Source organism: Lachnellula hyalina (assembly GCF_007821495.1).
Source record: "Lachnellula hyalina strain CBS 185.66 chromosome Unknown contig00100, whole genome shotgun sequence".
NCBI classification, from domain to species: domain Eukaryota; kingdom Fungi; phylum Ascomycota; class Leotiomycetes; order Helotiales; family Lachnaceae; genus Lachnellula; species Lachnellula hyalina.
Genome location: NW_022157214.1, coordinates 80,887 through 106,496, shown reverse-complemented (window position 1 = coordinate 106,496; position 25,610 = coordinate 80,887). Strand labels below are relative to the sequence as shown.

General features: G+C 47.2%; 7 protein-coding genes across 7 annotated transcripts; 4 read left to right on the top strand and 3 right to left on the bottom strand.

The window, feature by feature from the left end:
• Positions 1 to 603: 603 nt before the first annotated feature.
• Positions 604 to 1,935, top strand: LHYA1_G005957 (uncharacterized protein; the record flags this gene model as incomplete). Its single annotated transcript, XM_031150898.1, is given in 2 exon segments — positions 604 to 1,148; positions 1,167 to 1,935. The coding sequence occupies 2 exon segments, from the start codon at positions 604 to 606 to the stop codon at positions 1,933 to 1,935; spliced, it is 1,314 nt and encodes a 437-aa protein (XP_031004057.1).
• Positions 1,936 to 2,752: 817 nt separating this feature from the next.
• On the bottom strand, positions 2,753 to 4,988 carry DAS1 (Dihydroxyacetone synthase; the record flags this gene model as incomplete). The annotated part of the gene is made up of 2 exons (XM_031150897.1): positions 2,753 to 4,653; positions 4,697 to 4,988. The coding sequence occupies 2 exons, from the start codon at positions 4,986 to 4,988 to the stop codon at positions 2,753 to 2,755; spliced, it is 2,193 nt and encodes a 730-aa protein (XP_031004058.1).
• Positions 4,989 to 5,666: 678 nt separating this feature from the next.
• ARD_1 (D-arabinitol 2-dehydrogenase [ribulose-forming]) lies at positions 5,667 to 6,655 on the top strand (the record flags this gene model as incomplete). The annotated part of the gene is made up of 3 exons (XM_031150896.1): positions 5,667 to 6,239; positions 6,288 to 6,571; positions 6,625 to 6,655. 3 exons carry the CDS (start codon positions 5,667 to 5,669, stop codon positions 6,653 to 6,655), a joined length of 888 nt encoding a protein of 295 aa, XP_031004055.1.
• Positions 6,656 to 7,380: 725 nt separating this feature from the next.
• Positions 7,381 to 9,402, top strand: STL1_6 (Sugar transporter STL1; the record flags this gene model as incomplete). Its single annotated transcript, XM_031150895.1, has 9 exons — positions 7,381 to 7,448; positions 7,504 to 7,645; positions 7,755 to 8,020; positions 8,080 to 8,105; positions 8,158 to 8,546; positions 8,605 to 8,726; positions 8,780 to 8,952; positions 9,005 to 9,151; positions 9,203 to 9,402. 9 exons carry the CDS (start codon positions 7,381 to 7,383, stop codon positions 9,400 to 9,402), a joined length of 1,533 nt encoding a protein of 510 aa, XP_031004056.1.
• Positions 9,403 to 15,621: 6,219 nt separating this feature from the next.
• Positions 15,622 to 16,795, top strand: LHYA1_G005953 (uncharacterized protein; the record flags this gene model as incomplete). Its single annotated transcript, XM_031150894.1, has 2 exons — positions 15,622 to 15,874; positions 15,918 to 16,795. 2 exons carry the CDS (start codon positions 15,622 to 15,624, stop codon positions 16,793 to 16,795), a joined length of 1,131 nt encoding a protein of 376 aa, XP_031004061.1.
• Positions 16,796 to 18,526: 1,731 nt separating this feature from the next.
• Positions 18,527 to 19,930, bottom strand: LHYA1_G005952 (uncharacterized protein; the record flags this gene model as incomplete). Its single annotated transcript, XM_031150893.1, has 2 exons — positions 18,527 to 19,893; positions 19,918 to 19,930. The coding sequence occupies 2 exons, from the start codon at positions 19,928 to 19,930 to the stop codon at positions 18,527 to 18,529; spliced, it is 1,380 nt and encodes a 459-aa protein (XP_031004062.1).
• A 951-nt stretch (positions 19,931 to 20,881) lies between these two features.
• Positions 20,882 to 21,733, bottom strand: LHYA1_G005951 (uncharacterized protein; the record flags this gene model as incomplete). Its single annotated transcript, XM_031150892.1, has 1 exon — positions 20,882 to 21,733. One exon carries the CDS (start codon positions 21,731 to 21,733, stop codon positions 20,882 to 20,884), a length of 852 nt encoding a protein of 283 aa, XP_031004059.1.
• Between the last annotated feature and the right edge of the window lie 3,877 nt (positions 21,734 to 25,610).

Genomic DNA, 25,610 nt, shown 5'->3' with positions numbered 1-25,610 from the left:
AAGAAGTCGCGTTTCACGCCTAGAATCTCAAGGCTTGTGCTTGCATCACGTGATATGCTTTCAGGGTGATCACTTCGCCTTGTTCATGGCCTTTAAGCTGAATCATTGGTACAGGCTCTACGCAGTGGAAGACCGATTAGGAAGTACCGTAGACGTCTGGTTACGTGGATGTATTAAGTTAAAACGATTCTTCTACTCGGAGGAGATGATATCTCAGCTTAGATGCCTCAGTAGAAAGTCAGATCGGGCTAGCCTACACCTACCTAATCTTAACGTTCCCTTTTGGACGTTGAATAATCTATCTCAAATCAACAGGTTGCTTGGATCCAGGTAACATATATTATTGATGGAATTTGATGTCCTACTAGGTGCATGAATTTGCAGATGTGAATTGGCGCGTCTTATCGCAATGTTGGAAACTTAGGGCTGCCTGCGCTGCGCCGTTGAGGCACAAAGATCGACGCACCACAGGATTCCCTCGTAACTTGGTAAAGACGAGCCTGGCGCCTGGGCAGGCTGGGCGCAACAAGTCGCTGACACGCTGTGGCTTTCCGGTTCCCTCGCCTCCAAGTCCTTCAAGATGAACGACATAATATTCCCAAGATGGTGCCCATCAGGAACCTGCGTATTCTTCTCCAACGCATTCTCTTCTCCTCAGCAGGCAAGGTCTTCATCATCTCCTCCATATGCTGGCTCCTCGTAATTCAGTACTGCCGGAATAGGTATTGGAGAGAGCCGCATTCCGCGTTCTTCCAGTCGGAACATGTCTACGACCTCCAGTATTCCGAATACCGCGAGGAGCAGGCCAATGAATTCATCGATAGAGCCCATGACCCAAATGTGAAATTGGCAAAGGCATCATCACACCCCGATATATGTGCGGCATTTGTCACGGTCAAGAGGGAGAAGAAACAATATATCGATGCTGGGATCGGGTCAATGTTGGAAGGGTTGACGGATGAAGAGAGGAGCAAACTCTACGCTTATGTTTTCTTTGCGAATACCGATCCAACGGTACATCCAACATGGAACCAGCCGTGGCTGAAGAATGCTGTCGATGCCGCATTGAGCTACAATGTGAATGCCACGGTCATGGAACATCTGCGAGAGCTAGAGGGAAAGCGCAACTTCTACGAGAAGGGGGTTTAGTAAGTAGTTCTCGGAAGCGTGAAACTTGAGCTGATTAAGCTCGGCAGTGATTACCTCTACGCCCTCGACTACTGCTATGAAATTGGTGCACCTTACATTGCGATGTTCGAGGGGGATATCATTCTCGCAGACGGCTGGATGATAAAGACTAGAAAGGCACTTGGTGAAATCGAAAAATACGCAGGGGTTGAGGGAGAAAAATATTGGAACTGGATATACCTACGGATTTTTTATACGGAAACCTCTGTTGGATGGGAAGAGACGGATTTCATGTACCACTACAAGGGTTCGATATTTGCGACGGCCGCCATCCTTGGATATGTTATCTTGTTTCTCACTCGTTGCTTTGTCCCGAGCACAAGACGATATCTGGACAATTGGGCGATCGCAGTTATATGTTTGGCCACCATCCCAGCTTTCGTGTCACTGCTCTTCATGGTGGGGAAAAATTCTTTGTACCCGCGCAACGGAGTCTTCAAGATGAACAAATTCGGATGCTGTACACAAGCGCTTATATTTCCACGAACTCAAGTCCCCGAGCTTGCGTCATATCTGAGGGCAATTGGAACCGGACAGACGGATACGATGATTGAAAATTACGCGGATGAGAGAGGAAAGCAAAGACTTGCGTTGAGGCCACAACTGGTCCAACATGTCGGCCTTGAGAGCTCCCGAGATAACAACTTTCAAAATTCGCAGAGCACTTGGTCGTTTTGGTTTGAGGAGTATAATCCAGATACCCTAAGGAAGGAGCATGATGCCTTGACTAGAGAATTGGAGCACTGAAACTTCTTGGCAGTGATTTACAGCTCAGTGCTACTGTGCCAATGTCTAGACCTATTGTATGAATGAAGAAACAGCCCACGGTACAATACACAATCATCTTGTTGTCTCGACATAGAACTGAAACTGAGGAGGCACACCCCCAGCAAGGAAGTTGCACTGCAAGCAAGGCGATCGGGTTTCCTGGCTTCCATATACTGGAACACAGTATCTCCGTCGGTCCAGAAGTAATCCCTATACATAACCTTTCACCGCCAAGTACACCTCTCACCAACGAGCTCTCCAACAGCCCTGAACTTTTTAAACGTCCGGCAGAAATTCACCACCTCATTTCAGCTTCCATATCTGGCAATTCATTTTGATTCGGATCCTCAATCTCCGCGAACCCTCTTCAAATAAATACGTTCACACCATGGCAGCCACCACGCCATTCTTCACACTAGGACTCATACCATTGAAGAAAATTCATGGCACGCCCACGGTTTTGCTTCCAGGTGGTGTGGAAAACGGGTGGTTGAATGTGTTAGTTGTTGAAAAGGTGGCTGAACCTGGAAACACTCAAACGAAAAAAGTTATACAGGCTGTCATTTGGCGAGCACGTAGAAGCAAGTGAGGAATCAGGCTGAAAATATACATTTCTAATATCCTCCTTTCAAATCAGACACTACTTTCCTTCTTTCCATTCCCACCCTCACTATTCACAGTCCGGCAACTTTTTCGTCCCGCCATTAGGAAGAACCTGTGCCATTTTTAAAAATGTGGCGTCTCCCTGGTCGACTCTTTCATCTGTTACCAGGTCCCCCTTCTCACTGAGGATGTCTCAGTGGGAGACAGTATTCAAATCTCTGAACTCTCCTCTGAGGTTGTCAACCCCTTCCTGCCTAACATTTTCAATAAATTCAAAAACCCTTGGAGCAATCACTTCCGCGTCAAAACCAAAGTATTTATACGCATCTTTGCCGGGCAGTGAGTGTCCGAAAGTGTTCATTGACCACCCCGCGTCGGCATATCGCTCCCATCCATTCACAGCATACGCCTCAATGACCACCCTTGGGGCTTTGGATCTGTACTGCAGAATCTCTCTTTTATACTCAATTGGCTGCTGGTCAAAAAGTCTCTGGCAAGGAAAGCTAACGACTCGAGCCTTCAGGCCGAACTTCGACTCCAAAAGTTTGGCTGTGTCGACTGCGAAGACCATCTCCGCGCCGACGCCGATAAGTGTTACATCAGCATCCTTTTTCTCCATAAAGACATATGCACCCTTTTGAACGCCGTCCCGGGATGAATATGAGGGATATTGCTCGAGATTCTGGCGGGAAAGAGAGATGATTGAAGGTGTGTTTTTCGCTCTCAAGGCCGCAATATATGCACCTGCGGTTTCCTCGCTATCTGCTGGGCGGATGTAAAGGATATTTGGCATCGCACGGTACAGGTTAGCAAGCGCAATAGGTTGATGAGTCGGTCCGTCCTCGCCAGTGCCAATCGAGTCGTGTGTTGCGATATGGATTTGTTGCAGGCTCTGCAAAGCTCCCATGCGGATCCCAGGCGCAGCATAGATATAGAACATGAAGAATGTTGATGTTACTGGGAGAATTGTACCTTTGTTGAAGGCGGCGAGCCCATTGGAAATGGATGCCATGGCGTGTTCTCGGATGCCCCAGTGGATGTAACGACCGGAGTAGTCGCCGTTTATTCCACAAGTGGTTTTGAGATCAGGGTTTTGGAAGTCCACTTTACCTTTCCACACCATGTTGACAGAAGGCGTGAGATCCGCTGTTCCGACCATAAAGTTCTTGATCTTCTCGGCAAGTGGATTGCAGACCAGCCCAGAGGATTTCCTCGAAGGCGTGGGGCTTGTCGGGAAACTTTCTTTGGGAGGGATTATTTCTTCCCAATTCTCTGTGAACTCTCCTTTCATTCGAAGAGCAAATTCGTCGCCCAGATCAGGGTATTTTGTTCGATATCCACTCACTAATTCATCCCATTCGGCTTCAAGTTGCCTTCCTCTTGACTTTGCTTCCCGGAAATAGTCATAAACTTCCTCTGATACCTGGAAATGCTTCGTCTCATCCATTCCAGAAGAGCGCTTGATGTTTGCCACATCTTCAGCACCAAAAGCTGCTCCGTGGGCTTTGGCGTCTCCGGCTGACTTGCTGCCGATTCCAATCACTGTCCGTACGTTGATTAATGTCGGCTTGTCTCTGCTCGTCTTGGCAGTTATGAGGGCCCGGACAATTGTTTCGATATCGTGGCTGCCGTTCTCAACATCAATAACATTCCAGCCACACGCTCTCATCTTATCGTTCACATCCTCGTTGTTGCAGATATCCACCGATCCGTCACAAGTAACCTGGTTATTGTCGTAGATTACGACCAAGTTGTTGAGTTTCCAATGTCCCGCAAGTGAGATGGCCTCTAGTGCGACCCCTTCTTGCAGGCATGCGTCTCCTATCATGCACCATGTTGTATTGTCAACAAGGGGAAAGTTTGGCTTGTTGTATGTTGCTCCCAGATGTTTGGTCGCCATGGCAAGTCCAACAGCATTTGCAATTCCTTGCCCCAATGGACCGGTTGTCACCTCGATTCCTTCATGTTCAATTTCAGGATGGCCCGGGCAGAACGAATCGGTCCTTGCGGAGTGGTAGGATTTCAATTGATCAAAGGTCATATATTTGTATCCCACTAAGTGTAGAAATGTATATTGAAAAAGACATGTGTGGCCTATAAAGTTAGCATAGGAACATTGACCTAGCTGAAGACATACCATTTGACAGCACGAAGCGGTCTCGATTGAAGAAGCTAGGGTTCTCCGGGGAATACTTCATGGCGTACTTCCACAGAGCCACTCCAATAGCTGCCATCCCCATAGCACCACCCGGATGTCCGCCATTGAATTGTTGGCAAAGGTCTGCAATCAGACATCGAAAAGTCTTTAGAACTCGCCCGTCCAGTTCTGAATCCTGTAAGTCGAGATCCAAGAGGTCATTAGAAGAAGTCTTTTTGGAAGCCACTTTCAGCGGCAGGTTAGACACGCTTTCGACTGCTGATGGGGCCATGCTGGAAGATTTTTCTGTTGTTTTGCAATTATGAGTGTGATGAGTACCACACAGCTACACCGCTGCACATCGCAGATATTGAGATATATAACCGCCATCTTGACGACAAAGACCTGTTCTGTATCGGTTGCGCTTACAGTTGCTTTATCATGGTAAGGTGGAGAATGTTAGCTCAGTGAAGAGAAGGGAGGTAGAAGTAGATACATTGGGGTTCGGCAATGCGGGGGTGAGGTTCCAGTGCTTACAAGTTCCTCTTTAGGCAGTGTGGATCCATTTTCAAGCTAGCAGCCCACTCTTTCGGCAGCTCGCCAAGCTTGCCCCTCCACGAACACGCTATTCAGGGGTCTCAAATTGGCAGTCCCAAGCCTTTCGATCTTCATTTCAACCTCAAGCTCTTATTTTCGTGAGAACTTGTAACACTGCATCCAGCGAAACCACTCGAGGAAGTTTCAAGCAATTATACCCCACTATCAGTGCAAGAAGAGTCTCCACTCAATCTGAAGTGGGGTGGGTTTGAACATTGGTAAGTTCTGATGAGGGATTCTCAATGAAAGAACCTCTCTTGGTTCTCTCACCACCCTCCAACCACAGAATATTCATTGCATTTTCCTAATCATATTCAATCAACTTCACCAATTCCTTCACTTCCAAAGTCTGCAGCCATAGTCCAATCTCACGATGGGAAGCATAGAAGAAAAGGTCGTCAGCGACATCACTCTTCCAAGCCACATTCCAGAATCTGCCCAAACACCCTCGCAAGCGCCTGTACCCCGCCTCTTCTCGCTCGAGAGACGCACGATTGCAATAACAGGTGCTGGGCGCGGGGTCGGTATCAACCTCGCTGCTGCGGTCCTCGAAGCGGGTGGACACGCTGCCTGTATTGACGTACTGCCAGAGCCGTCGCCGGTCGAATGGGCGTCCTTACAGAAACTTGCGAAATCATCAAATCTTACAATCTCATATCATAAATGTGACATAACTTCCGAGGAAAGCATTTCTGAGACTTTGGATACAATTGCAAACGAGGCGTTAGAAGCAAAAGCACCACTACACGGCACAATTGCATGTGCTGGAATTCAACAAAAAGCACCTGCTGTTGATTATCCAATGGATGGATTCCGGAAGATCATGGAAGTCAACGTCACCGGAACCTTTTTGACAATCAAACATTCTGCTAGAATTTTCATGAAACAGCAAACTCCTGGAAGCATTGTCATGATTGCATCCATGTCGGGGCAGATTGCCAACAGGGTAAAGAAATCAGATCTCGATTTGAAGACGACCACTCACGTAATTTAGGGATTGACTTGCACGGCGTACAACTCTTCGAAAGCTGCGGTTCACCAGATGTGTCGGTCTGTCGCTCAAGAATGGGGCCAGCATGGCATTCGTGTGAACACAATATCACCCGGATACATTCGAACAGCGATGACCGACGAATTACTTGCAGCAGAACCCGCGTTGGAAAAGACATGGATGGCTGGAGCTCTGCTTGGAAGACTTGGTGCGCCCGAGGATTTCAAAGCTCCGACCGTTTTCTTGCTCGCAGATGGAAGCTCTTGGATGACGGGTGCCGATTTAAGGTATTTATCACTCTTATCCTTAGCTATTTTCAATTGCTTACTGCCTAATGTAGGGTTGATGGAGGTCATTGTGCTTCTGCATAATACATTGCCAGCGTGTGGGTTTGAAAGCCACGTTGAGCACGAATATGCTGGTCCAGATTATAGAGCAAGTTTTATAGATTTCAAAAGAGAAGAAGGATTGTGGATCTTGCCAGGAGTGTCTAAAATCATATTTTTGTAATGTCATGATAACATCATTGTTATCTCTATCCCGCTAAATAAATTGCTGTTCTTAAATTCGAATCTTAACAGCAGACCGATCTATAAAGCATCGCACAATTTTTGATGCTTCCATAATCGACTCGAACATTCGAACATTGAAACAGCTAAGGGAGACTGTAAAGAACTATTACGTAAAAAAAAACGGTTTCTTCAGCCGTTCCTTCAGTAACAGTCGGTTTCCTTCTTTAGCCCCCGAGGTATTAGTGCCGTCAGCCAGCCCTTTCGCTAAGGCGCTTACTGCAACCTTTTTTGGAGTCTCGGGAGCGGCCTCATCTCGCGATCCCCGCAAAATTAACATTGCATGACTCTCACCTCGTACCTCATGCTCCCCACCATCCCCAGTATCGTAGAATGGGGTGCTGAATTCGGGGCCCCACGCTTGGATCCTGGAAGCCACCAAGTTCCAGAATGACATGAAGAAAAGACATAAGATCCGTTCCGTCCCAACATGAAAAGATTTTCTAGACATTTATTTCGCGTTTGATTTGATTTCTAGTTTGAAGACGAACCAAGAACGACGAAGTCGACGTTAGAAACCCGCCAACATGACTATCCTGACGGGTGCACCCTTATCATGGGCTATCACTGCTACTGCTGGTTGTGGATTCATGCTGTAAGTGTCTTGCCGACAGTTGCATCGAGCTATATATGCTAATAGGAAATTACAGCTTTGGTTATGATCAAGGAGTAATGAGTGGTCTCCTGACTGGCAGCGCCTTTACAAAACAGTTCCCTGAGATTGATACGACAGATTCGGGGACTGGGAGTTCCTCGTTGCAAGGCACAGTGTGGGTATTCCAGAATCCAATTGTAATTATTTTGCTAACATGACCATCTAGAGTTGCCATTTACGAGATTGTACGCACCAGATATCCGGCAATGAAAATTTTAACTGGTTCGATATACTAACCTTCCATAGGGCTGCTTCTTCGGAGCCATCTTATGTTTCATGTTTGGCGAACGACTGGGACGAAGGAAATCCATCTTGATCGGAAGTTTTATTCTTTCCATCGGGGCAGCTTTACAAGCTAGTGCTTATTCCATCCCCCAACTTATTGTTGGTCGTATCGTCGCCGGGTTTGGGAACGGAATGAACACGAGTACCATTCCGGTTTGGCATGCAGAACTCATGAAGGCTCACAAACGGGGCAAGGGTCTGGCTGTTGAACTTGCTATTAATATTTTGTGAGCTCCCCTCCCTCTTTCAACAACAAAATTCATATACAGGTTGCTGACTGTCTTAGTGGCGTAATGACTGCTTACTGGGTTGGTAAGTTTTAAGACTCCAGTCTTAGAGTAAGAAAATCAGCTAACTCTTGCAGATTACGGAATGAGTTATGTTACCAGCGAAGCTCAGTTCAGATTCCCACTGGCTTTACAAATCCTTTTCGCTGTTCTGACCGTCATGGGCATCCTTGTCCTTCCCGAATCTCCCCGCTGGCTCATTGCCCACGACAAACACGAAGAAGCGAGACATATCCTCTGGGCATTAGAGCTGAATGCAGCAGTGATTGAGCCCACGGACCCAGCAATTGACAAAGATATGGCAGAAATCCAACATGCTATTTACGAGGAAAATGAAGCTGCGGCTGGAACTGGAGGACGGTTGGCTCTATTCAAGAATGGGCCTCAGAGATTCCTGCACAGAACACTTCTGGGTATCGGTGGGCAGTTCATGCAACAGCTTTCTGGTATCAATCTGATAACATACGTGAGAAAAATTTCCACCAAAGTAATGTAGCGAGTTTACATTTACTAATTCATCACAGTATGCTCCTGTGATTTTCGAGGAGTCTGTCGGCCTGTCCCATAGCTTGTCGCTATTGCTTTCTGGTTTCAATGGAGTGGCGTATTTCCTGTCGTCCTTGATCCCAATCTGGATCATTGATAGGTAAATAAACATGTCCTCTTATCCTCTGAACTAGTTGATTGACGGTATCTTAGGCTCGGCCGCCGAAAGCTCATGCTATTCGCTGCAGCCGGCCAGTGTGTTTGCATGGCGATCTTGGCCGGAACCGTTGCCAATGGCGGCACATCAGCAGGTTACGTCGCAACTGTGATGCTGTTTCTGTTCAATTTCTTCTTCGCAGTCGGTCTTCTCGCAATTCCATGGCTACGTGAGTCTTCTGCCTGAACGTCGATACATCTTGTGCCCGCTAACAAACAAAGTGCCCGCCGAATATGCGCCCCTCGCGATCAGGACCCCCGCAGCTTCTCTCGCATCCGCCTCGAACTGGATCTTCACTTTTCTGGTGGTTGAGATCACGCCAGTTAGTATCAAAAGTATTGAGTGGAGGACTTACATCTACTTTGCTAGTAAGATGTTATATTCTCAATTAAAGTTAGCCTTCACTAACACAGCGCCAGTTTTCAACGCCTGCTTTCTCCCACTTATCTACTTTTGCTATCCCGAGACTCAGAATCTGTCGCTAGAGCAGATCGATAAACTGTTTACTGGTGACAAGGTCTTGCTACACTGGAAGTCATCAATGGATGATTCGGAAGTTTCACAGAGCGATCTTGTCACCACTTTTGCTGAGAAGCAAGAAGTCAAGCATGTCGACTGAGAAGGGCATTGTGGGAATTGATTTTGCTAGGCTTGGGGTTGGGGCTGGGTGTAAATATGAGGTGATAGTTTATCTGTATATTTCAAGGGTATAAGATTAACAAAAAAAAATGACTTGAGTGCTGAACACACACTCGGGCAGCTATTTTAACACATTCGTTGCTCATCTTCATACTCACTTCAGATCACAAGAGAGTAAAAGCTCAGCTTACCCAGAGAATAGGTCATGTGATATGAAATATGCCATATAATTATTAAACAATATAGTCTGTATTCTGTGTCTGTTGTGTGGAAGGTGAAGTGTCTACGCTATAGAAGTGAAGAATTTTTATGTCAGCTGACTAAGAAATACCGGGGAAGACCTTGTTCTTGGGACAGTGGAGTGGCTACTCTTCCCTATTTGGGAACCTCGCGTGGCTATTTCTCCTTGGCAGACGTACTAGACCCACTTCCACTCACTACCTACTCACTAGTACTCAGCCATCCATCCCAAGTTGCTAAGTTGGGATTGCATTCCCAATTGGAACTTTGTCCCTCCTCTGAGCCCTCTCCTGCCATCAACTCCAATAATAATCCCCTGTAATCTGAAATGGCCATTCAATATTGGCTACCTGCAGTATGGAGCGCCACGGCATTGACTCCGGGGAAGAGCTGAGCTCGGGACCATCAGCGAAGAAGGCCAGGACTCGTACACGCACAGGCTGCCGCAATTGTCGACGGCGGAGAAGAAAATGTACCTACCATCAGTCATCATACATGAGCATGCACCTGACATAGATTGCAGGCGATGAGAGAAAGCCCGAATGCAGTAATTGCAAGGTTCGAGAAGAGTCGTGCGAGTGGGGTGTGAAGCTCGTGTACAAGGACGGAAATGCCGAGTCGTTAGGGGAGGAGCATCCGTCTATGCTTGAGGGGTCGAGAAGACGACCGAAACGCTTCGAGGTATATTTTTATTTATATTTACCTTCTGATACTCCTTGATCGCTTTGATAGGTGTGGACTTAGTATTAAACGCTCGCAGATTCACAATGTCACCTCTCAGATTGAGCGAGGATATGCTTCGGGGGTTTCCTCAGCCGGCGCAGCTACTGGTCTTGATGCGCAATCATCACCATTCAATCATACACCGGATTCAGTGGTGCCTTCTCAGTCCCGAAGATTTTCGTATCAAATGAGCGATGGCTACACACCACAGATGGACAATAGCCCAAGGACTGTTGCTTCGCCTCAAACCTCCTTCAACGATGGACTGGCTTTCACACCACAATCGGCCTCAGATGGCAATTCGCTGGCAAGAATATCGTCTTCGACGTCTGCGGCTTTGGCTGAAAACGCTGCGGCTGACTTGTTAACACTGAGATATTTGTCTTCACATACAGCTACAGATCACTCATCAAGCTATGTGCATGAAAATGACACCCCCATGGAAGAAGTCCATCTTGAACAACCAATCTCTGTAACCCAAATGAACTATCAAGATGACGTTTCTCTCAGATCTTCCATGTTTGGTGAAAGGGATGGAATTTTCTTGCCAGGCTCTGCTTATCAAGAGCTCCACTCAACACTTCGAAATCATCTCATCTCAACTGCTCGCTCAAATGCGCCAACACGACTGGGAACGCCAGAACAAGATCATGTTCCTGTTCCCCTGGGGAGGTCCGATTTTCGACTCAATGCAGATGCCCCCGACTCCAGAATAGAATCTGATCCCGAGTCGGTTCAATCATCAAAGGCACCCGAGATTTCACCTCACAGAGAATACGTTTTGTGGAAAACTTGGATTGATGAAGTGGCACCATGGGTAAGTTTACTTCCCTTGCTTGGAACTATCATCACCACTAACATGCATCAGCTCGATAAATTTGATAACAAACGTCACTTTGAGCAAAAGATTCCAATCATGGCAAAGCATTCAGCACACCTGAGGAAGTCAATACTTGCAGTATGTGCAAGGCAGATTGAACAAAAACACAATTCGAAGTCGCTTTCGGAGAGTCTTGGCTTGTATCAAGAAGCTATTCACCTCCTGCTTCCAGAATTGCAGACGAAAAACACAGCAGTCATTGCTTCTTGCGTGATCTTATGCGTGTTGGAAATGATGAGCTGTGAGTCTTGAAGGGGCATTGCGCATCTTCCCCTTAATTGCTGATCATTCTAGGTTCGCCAAAAGAGTGGAGGCGCCACCTTGAAGGCTGTGCGAATCTTTTGGAGGCGGTGGGTATCAACGGATTCGTCGGAGGGGTAGAAGAGGCCCTGTTTTGGTGCTTCATTCGAATGGGTAAGGTCTATATACCGTTATGCCAAAACCTTCCGCTGACTAGAAGCAGACGTATGCGGTGCTCTGATCTCCCAAGACGTGACTCTCATCCCGGTCGAGCGCTGGGCTTCCAATTTGGACCTCGACTCCGATATCAAGCTCTTCCGTAACAGCTCTAGGGATTTTGATACCTATGCTGCCTACGCAGTTTTCCTGCTAGGATATTGCACCGCGTACCTTAAAGACTACAAAGACCGAGAAAAAAGCAGACTTACCGGCAAGGATTGGTGCTATCGCTGGAACGAGCTAGTGTGTCATTTGGATGACTGGTACGAAGGGAGGCCCGAGGAGATGAAACCTATCATCTCGATTCCACCTGGTGAAGAGAAAGATGACTCGCCATTTCCAACTGTGTTATATGGCCATGGCTCTGCAAGTATAAAAATAAATCAAGTCTTGCCCACTGATGCTTGGGCTAACATGAATAGTTTCCGGGAACCAAATGTATCATACAGCCACTTTGCTCATGTTGCAAGAAAAGCCTGCTGGCTTGACAGTGCAAAGGAAACAGGTAGGCATCCCCTATTTCCCCGAACTTGCACCGCATCTTCTATGCCCTCTCCAAGTTTTCAAACGTTCATATTAATCATCAATGAAATAGAAATCTATATTCTGGCACGCCCGCCAGATCTGCGCCATCTCAGAATCCAACACCCATCAGTAAGATAGCTCTCTCTACACGTTCTAGCCTCAAAGCAAAGACTAATCTAATAATAAACAGCGGGGCCTGGACTAACTCCATTCAACCGATCTGGATCGCAGGCAAACTCATGAGCCATCGGAGCGAGCATCGCGCCATACTGAAAATATACGAACGCATCGAAAGAGATCTAGGTTGGAAAACTAGATGGAGGAGAGATGATCTTAAAGCGTGGTGGGGCGATGCTGATGATTGATCGGGCGTTGCATACTAGGGTGTTTGCTAGTGAGATATCGTCAAACGACTAAAACCGCACCTGCAACTCTCCGAGTCACTAAGACTGCACTCTCTTCTGGGAGGCAAATACATTTGTATGTATGTTCACACCCACAAAGGAAGCACGCCACTTAGAGATAATCGAGCTTGCTATAAACGCGATACTTACTATTATTAAATTCAGCGTCGCAGAGAATTATAATAGAAACCGAAAAATCTATATATAAGCGGTATAATTGTGCCACTATATACACCCTATATCTCAGGACCCTTCGCCATCCTCCCTCGCTTTATTTCCTAGCTCTCTTCCGGTCTCTTTTGGGGTATCTGGCCATGGCAGGGGCCTGAGCATTCCTCTTCCCATTATAAACCGGATTCACTCCCGCTCCAACACCCTTCACTTCGACATGCGCCCCTGCCCCTGGCTTTCGTTCCGTACTGCGCGTCCTCGCGCCCCAGAACCGGAAATGAAAGTGCAGCGTGCGTACGAGTATACCCCGCACTTTCAACCCCACACGACCGACGGCGATCGATGCATGCTAGATGCCTAGAAGCACACGGCCGGCTAGCTTGAACGTGAAGCAGATGCAGATGGAGCTGGGGATGCTGGGGATGAGGAGGATGAAGAAGGTGTCGCTGCTGGATATTATGAGGTGGTCCAGAGGAGGTAGACGATTAGGTGGGTGAGGGCGATGGCTTGGAAGGATAGTTGGGTGGAGGCTAGGGAAAGGAGGAGGAGGATGAGGAGGATGAGGGGATTAGGGGGATGGGGATGGGGATGGAGGGGAGGGGTTCTGGTGGCATTGTGATGGTGTGGTTGATGGCTGGGATAGGGTAAGAGATTTGAGTTTGCTGCTGAATGAATGAATGATTGAAGATTGATCGATTAAACGATTATTATTTTTCATAGTGGTTTCTGACTTGGGATTATTCAGACCTCTTTGTTATCTCAATTTCAGCAAGTAAGCATCCTTTACTTCCGCCGGGCCGATTATAGGTAGAGGGATATGTAAAGGTAGATAAAAGGTTTGCAAAAAAGAATCCAAATGTGATGAATGGTGTACTGGTCTAGGTTCCTGTCCTTATTCATTATCGGCATATTCATGTTCGGGGTGTCCTAGGCTGAATATCTCTTTTTGGGGGTTTCTTTTTTGCAATTTGTAATGTAGTATAGATTTATATGACTCACTGCTACTTCTGTCTTTATTAACTTATTACATCTTCCCAATCGATCCCATATTATCCATCTGCTAATCGATCAACTCCTCGGAACCCTCTCCACCCTACCAAGTATAACCAACCGCCTTGAGCTTCCTGTCGACAGTCCGGCTTACCTCTCCATCCCAGAGCGCCCACACCACCCACGCAAACCAGGCAAGAATACCTATCTCGACTACTGCCCTCACCAGCTGCCTCAGAAACCTTACCGATGCAAACACCCTAGGCACCGCCCTGGCCACGAAAAAGATCAAGAGCGATTTGCTCAGGATTCCCAGCGCGAGGGAGGCGGGGACTTGCGTGCAGAAGATGGTGGCAAGGAATGTGAATGAATGTGCTGCGAGTACGGTGTCTGCAGGGAGGTTGGCGTTGGTGGTTTGGATGGCGAGGAGGCAGATGGCGAGGATGCTGGCTATGAGGGGGAATGCTACAGTTGGGGACGATTGGGCGGGTGTGAGGAAGAGATTTGCTGCTGGGGAGGAGACATATGGGAGCGGGTTCCAGCGGATGTCTGTTAGGCGGTTGAAGTTGTAATAGGTGAAGGCATCTAGAAAGGCGTCCATGTTGATTTATGTTATTTTCTTCTCTTGCGTTCTTTGGTGATTTGGAGGCAGTTAGTTAAGGGTGATTGTGGAGGATAACTTATCTTTGCCAGAATCTGGTGTCCCTTATGCTGGATTACCTTTGTTGTAGCTTTCCTTTATCTCTTTTTCCGGCATTCGATTCGATTTTTACCTTGAAAGTGAGAAGTGACTGGCAAGAGTTCTTGTTGACAAAGAATCCAGTGCCATAACCGGACTTTTCTTCTTCTTCTTATTATTCTTTATCTCTTCTCGCAATATTAAATGGTGGCATCAATTGCCATCTTAGAAATTGACGGGATTAATGTTCTCTTTCTTCTGATCTCCTTGTCCACTCTTGCATCTTGTCGAGGCGAGGAGCAGAAAAGGGGGAAAGGTGGGACTGATCACGTGGCTATTTGAAACCGCCAAGTATGCCAAGACTTGACGCGTCGTCGATGTGAGTCCAGATGTTCTTCACAACCGCATCTTTTCTCCACATACCGATGTTAGTACGACGTACAACACAGAAGAATCCCATGCTGACGAGTCAAGAGACTAATGTCAAGTAGATAATCAAGCCTTCTAGTCATTGCGTACGACGCCAATTTGCCCTGCCCTACTCAACCCAACCCAGCCTCGAGCTCTGCATGAACCGTTGAAGTTGCCGCGTCAGACGTCTTGGCTTTCCGAAATCCAGCCATGGTGGAGAAGGGACAAGGTCCCGCGTCTAGTACAGGGGAGGGATCTGGTCAGCGTATCAGGGCGGCTTCCCACTGGTCAATGCAGTTGTACCTGCCGAGATATACTTCCAAGTAGCTTCAAAATAGCATTTGCCTTGGAGGTCTTCCCTGCATCTCCCCACAGATCCATTAGCCTCTGTTTGTTTCTCTGCCAAGGCTGCATGAAGAAGTGGGCTTCAATTGTCTCTAATGGTGGATAGACCAATGAAGGTGAAGGTGTTCGAAACTACGCAATTTGTGCTGGCAATGCTGACGAAGTCTTCGTCCAAAGCCTCCTTGCTGTGGAGAAGGGCTCTGTCTGCTTTCAAGTTGGGAGAGACATGAAATGTATAAATGACGGTTGATTTCTGAGGAACAGTTCTTTATCCTCATCCTCATTCTCATCCTCTTCAGCCCTCTTTCCTGTCAATATCCCATTTCCTAGCCTATTCAGCCATATTTCTCCGTCGTTACTCACCTAGCAATCATGGTCTATCTTTCCAAGATCGCAGTCGCAGCCGCCTGCTTTGCCAGTAGTGTTCTCGCTCACCCTGGCGAGCACCATGACGCCCATGTTGTCAGACGTGAGGTTGCGGCTCGAAACCAGATGGCTTCGGCAGCCAAAAGATCCATCGACTCTTGCTCCGGCTCGCTTAAGCACCGAGAGGTAAATGCTCGATCAGTTGCCCGCAGAGCCAACATCGCACGAGAGATTCGCCAGAAGCGCAACATCAAGTCCAGTGGGTCTGAATCAACAATACAAATTCCAACAATTGCTGACAGTGCACGCAGAGCCAAAGAAGTACCGTCGTGATCTTGCAACCTTGGAGGTTTACGAGGCAATCAATCACAATGAGACTGCTCTTAATTACTCAATCGCCACGCCGGAAACCACCATCTTCTCCGCCAACACCTCCTGCATCCTGACACCCGAAGTCACGGACGGTCCATACTACGTCACGGGCGAGTCGATCCGCAAAAATGTCACCGAAGGCCAAGCCGGTGTCCCGCTATACCTCGAGATACAATATCTCGATATCAACACCTGTCTACCCGTAGAGGATGTCTATGTCGACATCTGGAACTGCAACTCGACCGGGGTATACTCTGGCATCGTCGCGACTGGCAATGAGGACAGCTGGGACACGACGTTCCTGCGTGGTATCCAAGTCAGTGATTCCGACGGAGTAGCTTCCTTCGAGACCATCTTCCCAGGTCACTACGATGACCGTGCTACCCACACCCATCTACTATCGCATTCAAACGTGACTGTACTGGCGAATGGTACCATCCAAGGTGGGGAAGTCTCGCACATCGGACAGCTGTTCTGGAACGAGGAGCTCCGTAGCGCAGTCGAAGCCACTTACCCGTACAACACAAACACCCAATCGGTCACCTCCAACGCTGATGATATGTGGTCCATCGTACAAGCTGATAATGATTACGATCCATACCCAGAATACCTGTATCTTGGTGATGATATCACTGATGGTCTTCTTGCTTGGATTCAAATCGGTATCAACGTCACTGCCGACCAGTCTAGTTCATCTTATTATGCCGTTGCGGCTGTTCTCCAAGCAGATGGTGGACACTCGACTGGAGATAGCGTTGGAGGTGGCAATGGTACTGCGCCTACGAACGCCACGGCTACGTCTTCTTAAATGTCGAAGTCGGTTAGGGTTAGATTAGATTTTGAGTGAGGATGGGGTTCGCATGTCTTTTTTCTCTCATTTGGATTTAGACAAAATTTGTACTCGTATCTTCACTTCATAGAGTCATGGCCATGACTAAATATCCAGTTGAGCTGGTATTTTTTGAAGCGTCTTTCCTGTTCTATCGTGACAATTTGTTTGCAACAGCTTGCACCCCAGCTTGCATTTCCTCCTCTGATGGCAGGTTGACAATCATCATGTAAAGAACATCCTATTTCAAGTTAGTACTCAAGCAGTAGTATCTTGGAGAGTCGATAGTCTTCTCACCTTCTGGATGATTTTCTTCACGAATCCACCACTATCTCGTCCACCAGTGTCTCTTCCTCTTCCTCCTCCGAGTCTCTTGTAGCACATTTTGTCTTCCGTATGTTGACCGAGCCATGGCTGTCGCTTGATTCAGGTTTATATGTCATGATCAGGCAGTACAGACCACGAGGATCGAAGGAATCGTCATTCATGCGGTCCAAGAATGGGTTTGCTCTGCGAGAATAAGCCACAATATCAGCAATGAAGCATTCTCAAAACCCGAGAAGGAACGAACGAACCTAGTCCGTCTCTGAACTTCCATCGCAACCCCAACCGCGACTTGCACAGCGGTCGAAACAGCCATAGCGGTGATATTGACAACGTGCAGCCACGGATCCTCTTTACTGGCCGTTTGGAACGACTTTAGGGAATCCAGAAAGGCGGTTTGATCGATTCCACAATCCGCTAGGACAGACGCATATGTCCTGACGAAGCCGCGCTTTTTATCCTTGGGTCTGCGTTGGGGAATGATGACTGCACATGGCGATTGTGCTCGAGCTCCAGCAACCGGTCTCGCTGGCCGTGGATGATTATCGAGGAAAATATCTGCGATGGCTTTTGATTCTTTGGGAGATGGAGATTCGGCTGGATCTTCATTTTCTGTACCCGGACTGGCTGCTTCGTCAAGTGCCCATATCTCTTCATCGTCTTCTTCTGCAAATGGGACTTCTTGTTCTACCCCGCCATTCTCTTCCTCACCTCCGATCCACCGCTACTTAAAATCCGCGTTACTATAAACGATAAAGGATTGCCAGCCATTATTAATTGCATAGCAGAGCAGAGTAGAGTATATGAGAAAGATAGATAGAAGCAAGAAAACAAAGACATATTTTCTTTAGGGACGGACGGGTGAGAGTTTATGTTTATAGATAAAAGGATACTGCTTGCTTGCTTGATTGCTGAGAGTTCAATGTAGTTACTACGGAGAAGAGAGCGTTAGCAGCCTCCCCCCCCCCCCAAAAGGGAAAGAAAAAGGGGACAGTGAAGATTGATCTATAGATTTTAGATGTTGATAGATGATAAGCTCATATAGTAAGATCTTACAATCCGCCGCTTGAAACGGGTGCGTACTCCATCCGGACTCCAGAATGAAAAGACAACGTGAAACGAATCGATCCTCGAGATTTGGAAAAAGCCCGATGGATGATTAAAACCTACCCCGATACAGTTGTTAGAAGCTCTATATCTGGCTGACCTTTGTTAATGTTCAAGGTAAGCCGATCGATCGAGCCCACTTTCCAATACAATGAAGTGACAAAATTGGAACAGCTGGATTCATAAAACCAATCTAATAAGTCCGAGTTTGGGCTTCGGCTTCCAATCTTTATGCGACATGTATGTAAGATTACATACAGTAGAGCCAGTATCCGCAGTCTATTCCAATCTCTTCCTACTCCACTCAATACAGACATCAGCCGTCGCGCCATCAAGAAAGTCATTCATAACCACCACCAACTGATTCGGATCCAGCCGTCCAGCATTCTGTTGGATCCATGGCAACGTCTTGCTATCACACATTGGCTTCGTTGCAAGTAGACAGCTACTGCTAGCATTTGCGGCCAGGACGCTGTATGCCACAACTTTGGGAATATTCGTAGCTGTGGCCTGGCATTGCAGGTTTGTAAATGGCTTTCCGGCTTGTTTCTCCGGGCTCAAACTGTTGAATTCCGCGATGATGGTGTCGCCATTCAGCGTTGCATTTCCGGCGTCTGTGTACGTAGAGAAAGAGTCGCTGTTTACAAAGATGATGAGACGCTTGTGCTGGTCTCGGAGCTCAGCGATGGTGCAGTGTAGAATGTCGTCTAGAGACCCTGCTACAATGGAACCGTTTGAGGGCGAGAGCGCGGTATTGAGGTAGTTTGCCAGGTCTTCGTCTGTGGGTCTTGCACACTCTGCGGGTACACCATCCCAGCGTAGCTGTACGACGACGATCTCTTCCGGGTTTTGCATCAAGAACTCGACGGTGTCGTGCAGGAACTCATCGTATTGCATCCCGGGAATGGCAGAGTGCGAGAAATATAGCTCGTCGGGGATTGGGTGGTCTGGACGGATGGCACTGTGCAGGTATGCGGGACGGAACTCGAAATACCTCGCGCCAATGCTTAGAATGGCTGCGAGGCTATCCTTCTGCGTGATGGCGAGCCCACGGATGATGTTGGGGGCGATTGCTAGAATAGCATCGTGGGTCATCATGTCTGCGATTTTTGCAAACACGGGGTCGACATGGGTTAGGACATCAACGAGGCAGCTGCCTTGGAGAAGTGCGTCTGCCGATTGCATGGTGTTCATGCCAATGTCATGTGCTGCTGGAAGGAAGAGTTTGGAGAAGGGCTTGGATGCTTGAGGAGATGCTGGTGGTGCTAGCCGTCCCATCCACGTTGAGTGATTTGGGGTAACAGTAACCCAAACCTGATCTCGGTCTGGAAGGTCTGCAACGCCTGTTCCCGCATCGTAGAAGCCATAAGTGACAATCGCCTCATTTGTGATGATTGAGGTTTGGTTCGCCATGGACTTTAGATTTCCTCCTTCCAGGTTTCCCGTCACGACGTTGACTTCAATACTTTCGGACACAAGTTGGTTGCCATTCTGGATAACCTTAAAGGAGAAAGCGCCAGTGAAGTTGAAGGGTCCTTTGATGAATTTCTTGTCGATTTCCAAGTGGTCATTGCCGAATGTATGAAGTTCATTCTTCGAGACAGTATTTCCAGGGACGCAGAATTCAATTTGACACCCTGCCACGCCTATATACGAATAGCATTGAATACCTTTGCTCGGCATCTTGATAGGTCAATAGTCAGTAGGTTATGCTCGTAAGATATTTTCTAGGTGAAAGGGGAGTGCGAAGAAATGGAGGCAACGCTTTTTCAAGGTCGAGATGCAATGCTACCGACAACTAATAAAGAGGCAGGGACAATTGAATGTAAACGATTCAATACTCAAAATGAAGGCACGATACGATGCAGGTCATCAGCTCATAACAAGTGTCTTGTTTACCCATCTCGCCTAGCTCCTCTTAGATTAGCACATGGCTTGGCTGAAGCTGATCACTTGGCCACTGTTGTGACACTTTGAAAAATATGCTCGAATGGATGGCTTTGTTGCCATTATCTAGAGCGCTTTGTACTACGTCGGAAGGTGGCGAGGAATTAGCAAGCTAAATCGTTGGTGAAGTGAGCTTAGGGTCACATTTGTCGAGGCCCGTGACCAGCCAGCTTCATTCCATCCCACGCAATACCATATGATAGTGACGAGAGCCATGAGTTTTGATGAGTTATCCTAAACCTGTTTTCTTCCATCTCTATTCAGCGAGGTATAGTCCACGTAGAATTGGCTGATCACGACTTTGGGCTGAATGATAAAGTTGAGAGAGTACACAAATAGCTTTGAATCATAGCGTGATGATATACTATGATATATTGTATGCATGCAGATATGTAAATATGTAAATATCGTACGGTGTTTCGTTGCAGGACATTCCTGTCTTTCTGCTACACCTGCCAGCTGAAGATGGTCTTTTACAGCGTCGCTCCAGTTCATCAAAGTGAGAGCCCGCGTTGAATTCATCACGTATATATATGCCTCGTCCGATTCATACAACCATTCATGCAAGTCGATGCATAACCCGGCCCATTCCAAACACCAAATTGCAATTGCTTGCATATCTCTGAATAACGCCATTTCCCCCATATCCCATGGTATCATGACTCCATCCCGAGATTAAGTAAGAAATCATTCCGGTACTCTGACAACCTTGTTCCGTTTCCTCATCCTAGGAAGACTTCTGACTTTCATCCTCCCGTTCAACGTCATCCCATTAGCTCCTACAGATTCCGAGCTGGATCTATATCTCAACCCGCCGTATTTCCTGATTCCAGTGGGTGTGCTGGCTCTCCTGAGCGAAAGATCGTCTTTCATAAACGACGGTTCCTCGTAATCTCCAAATCCCTCGTCTTCGTCTACGCTTATGTGGCGTGATTCGTAGTCCAGTAAATCTACCTCCAAATCTTCTTCCTCGCCGTGTATGCTAGGTGGAGGACTCGAGAGGTATTGTCTTGATGCAGATTTGTGCAAGTTGCATTGCGAGTTGCTAGTAATCATGTCCTCGACCAATGTATTAATGTCCCGCATATGATTCGAACAACTTTGTAATTGAACGTTCAGCTGTCTTTGCAAGCGTCTGCAGCCCACTGAACCATTGTTGGGAGATGGCATGAGAGGTGTGTCAGGCGCAGAAGAATGCGTCTTGTGCTGAACTTTCGTCATGCCGCGAGTTGTTGAGACGTAGGTTAACTCTTCTTCCGTGAAGGGATCCATGTTGCAATCTGGACTGGAAAGTCGTGTTTCGTGCCATATTGACCGTTGTGGTTCTTCACTTTCGAACGTGAGAGAGTGGTTGCTGAATTGGTGTACGATATCGTTCAGTCCTTGCTGTTGAGGACCTGATTCCCAGGAATCAAATGGAGAGAAATATTGTGGAGGGGCCTCGACTGGAGAAGAGAATGATGTATCGGTCGGTGAGGCAGGTATATCTCCCTCGTATTTTGTTTGCGCCTGGGCGCCGAATGTGAAGTTTTCGAACATGGTGATTGATCGTGGTATGATTTATAGTTTCCAGAATCGAACGAGGGGAAAAGGCGCGATTATAACAAAGCCATTCAGTCCAAACGCCGTAGCTGAATGCAGATGTGAAGAGCGTGCCGTGTATACGCGGGAAGTGGATGGGTGAGTAGTAGATGATGCCAAGAGAATCGAATCCAAGTTGAAGCGAGTGTCTTGTGGCGGCCTTTGGAAACGAGTGTATTGTATAAACGGCGCGAGTATATATTATCGAGATGGAGTTTGCGGATAAGGGCGCGCGCTACCTATTTGTATCGTGCCGATAGTATTCTAGTTCGAAGGTGAGGTCTGTTGAGGGCGCGACTGAGTGCCATGTCATTTAGTTTGTTTGTGGAAGAGAAAGTTGAGCCGTGTGGTGAAGTGAAGGCGAATAATGGATGGGTGATCATGGACCAATATCTGGCTCTCGCAAGCCTGCTCCTACTACTACTCCTGCACCTGCACCATGGCGATTCCATACCAGCACCGAGACAGCCTAGCGCACAGCCTACCTCCGGGCAGACTATCTACTCCGAGTTCACTCCGAGCGGCAGGGAGCGATCATCGAATCACCGTGCGGAGATTTTGCCACTAGTGCTCGCCCAGGGAATGGGTTCAAGGGAACTTCCAAGCCACCAGAGTTATGCGCCCCTGTTTTCGGGAAAGCGTGGGTGCATGTGCATTGTGGATATCTTTTGTGCAGGAAACCGAGACGATGATTGGCTGGAGATTAGCTCCACCCCTGTTGTCTCGTTCATCAAGTGACGCAGACTCACGGGCACTTTCTGCGTAAATCGAGCTTTGGCACAGAGACACGGGACTGGGACTTGACATGGCCGTTGTGCATCATGAGTTTCGCTGCAGAACTTTGTTTCTCTCTCACACTCTCTCACACTCTCTCTCTCTCTCTCATTTTTACACCGTACCGAGTACTTTCTTCCTCTCTCTCTTATCGTAATTTAATAAAGTCATCCTACCTATCTATCATCTACCCAATCCTCGGAATTCTTTCCACCCGCGCCCAGCGCTCTTTTCTAGCCACACGCGTAGAGATAGCTGAACGACCGTATTGGATAGGCCCAGCGCTGCCTGAATTGGGCCAAACCCTATTTTCCCTGGGACGGGAATACTGATTATTCCCAGCCAATGACAACCCGTCCCAGCCCCCCACCCCACCCCTTCATTCCCAAGAATGCTTCCCGCATGCTGCTGCAATTTGGCAAATCTCTCTCACACGCGCGCGCATTCCGCTGCACAATTGCCGTAAACCAATCGATCGATCCGGAAATTTGGCTAGTCCAATCACGTTACGATGTTCGATTCCGGACGGGAGAGGAAGTGTTCTAGAAGGCGCGCTAGAAGGATGTGTACACAAGGGTGACAGGTACAGGGGGTTGGTAAGATCGGCATCGCCTTGAGTTGCCACGATGGCGGCAATCAATGGTCAGCCCGACGATTTGGGTAATTAATCGTATCGCTTAAGTTGGGGAGGATGAGGATGAGTTACTACGAGGCATGTATGCAGATATACACATAGGGAAATAGATAGGTATTCATATTATGTTTACGAGAAAAAGGAGGGAAAGACAACACTTTTATGCAAAATCTGAATCCCCCTCCTTCCTGATCAAGATACACACACACCACACCCACGGTGGTGTGGTCGCGGTTCCTTCAACCACACAAATCGAGGAAGGATTCTTCCGTCTCGGTAGCGTATCCGTATAGTATAGCCCATCCCGTCCAAGCTTCCCATCAGACTTGGACTTTCAGCGCATTTTCCTTTTCCTCTTTCATTTCCCCTTCCCAATAAACAAATCTACCTGGTCAGTGCATTTATCAATATAGTAAGCACCATTCAGACAAGTACGAAGTACGAAGTATATAAGTATCAAAACACGTGAGCACTGGTACTAAGCGCGAACACTTGAATCCTTCCAATACGTTAAGTTCTTAGCATGGTAAGTTACGCGCGTCTATCGGTCCGTTTATTCTATTTTCTAATTTTTCACTTTTTGATCTCTACTTTCATAAATCTACCAACGTTTTTTGATTTCTTCTCCTTCTTGGCGGAACGGCCGAGACAAAGTGCTTGCATACAGAGGTGTGTGATGTCGCGATTCTATAGCTGTTTTGACTCACACATTTCACCGGCTGGCCGATGAGAAAGCTTATATGTATGTATGTATGTATGTATGTATGTATGACTAGCTGATTAATATTATGATATAACAATACCACGGTATTTATTTCATTTTATTTCTCTCTGCCAGCCACGTAAACGACAGAAAATCATAATGTGTAGTTCTATATTTGTTTGTCGTGTAGTTTATTAGCCGATCCACCCCTATGTCATTTATACCCGTGAGAAGCGTCCTACCGCGGATTAAGAAAGGGAGCGTTGTTTATTTTCTTTTGTTGCATTTCGCATTGCCCGTCGGCGCATTTGTGGGACCGTGCTAGTTATACCGGTAGTAAATGCGGGGGTTCTTAAATAAAGAAGATAAAAAAAGTGCGGAGTACTTTATTTTACATTACAGTATCTTGTAATAAACGATGTAGTTTTATCTCTAAGGATGAAAGAGAAAGCTGAGAAGGAAAATAAGTACTTTACTTGCGTATTGCTTATTGGCTAATGTATTGCTTGGCCTGGAATATGCTAGGACGCTTCTTTGAACCTCATTGCATTCTACCTTCTTATGTAAACTGACTACCTATTCTCTTAGGGATTAGTGACTTTTATATTTCTCCTAGTTCAATCCTCACTTCCTTACCTATCATATCATATAGTCGAGGCTTTTGAAGCATAGCTAAAACTGTTTGCATGTCCCTTGGTATACATCTTCTCCCTATTTTTCACTACACTATCTCGAAAATAAGAGTTCTCCAGACTTTAACAATACCCACTAACACAAAGTCTTATACTGCAAAACAGCCTGCAAGACAAGTGTCTTCGCTTTTTCTGTTCCCTTTGTTTTTTCTTTCTCACGCAAGCAAGCACGTACATATGTATATCTATCTCCCTTGTCTACAACCTTTCAGCTTCCAACACAACAACAAAGAAACACTCTTTCCTGTTTCCTAGACTCTCTAGAACAATGTATTATCATCTCATATCTATTACCCCCTTCCCACCCTAGGGCGTCTGCCCCTCTCCTTATATCACGTTATATCCACTCCACTACACCACACCAAAAGAATACCACACACCACCAAACCAGACACACACAAACCCAACCCAATGTGTCGCACAATCCACGAAAAATGCCCCTCCTGCCCCTCCCCCGCTACATCGGTATCTGGGACTGCCGCTGGAACGCCCTAACCAACACGCCCATCACCTTCCGCGACGACTTCCCCACGCGCGCCACCTGTGTCGTGACTGCCGAGCGTCCATGGGAGGAGCCTGGCAGGGCAAAGGAGGTCGATAAATTGGTTAGTGTTGTGCGGAAGAGTCGCGCGGTGCAGTGTGAGTATTGTCGCAGGGAGGAGGTTGAGAGACCTGTGGAAGTGAAGTGATTTTGTAGGGTCCCAAGTAGTAAGTACCTTCCTCTCTTCTTTCAAGGGCACGAAGTAAGCGCGGGCTACAAGCTGCTAAGACATGTTCCTCTCCCCTCACTTCGCAAATACAAAATTTCAACAACTATTCAATACAAATTTGTTTCTAAGATAGAACCTAAACGCGGTTAAGCCAATATTAAATCGGGAGGTATAGGATATATCTCCCATAGCTTCGGGAGCCCGGTGTCTTACTCGAACCAACGAGAACATGGCCCCTGAAATAATATGAATAGAGCCAAAGCAAAGATAGGAAGCAGCTGGTCCAGACCGTCATTTCCACAGCTGTATACCGCCTTGGGCA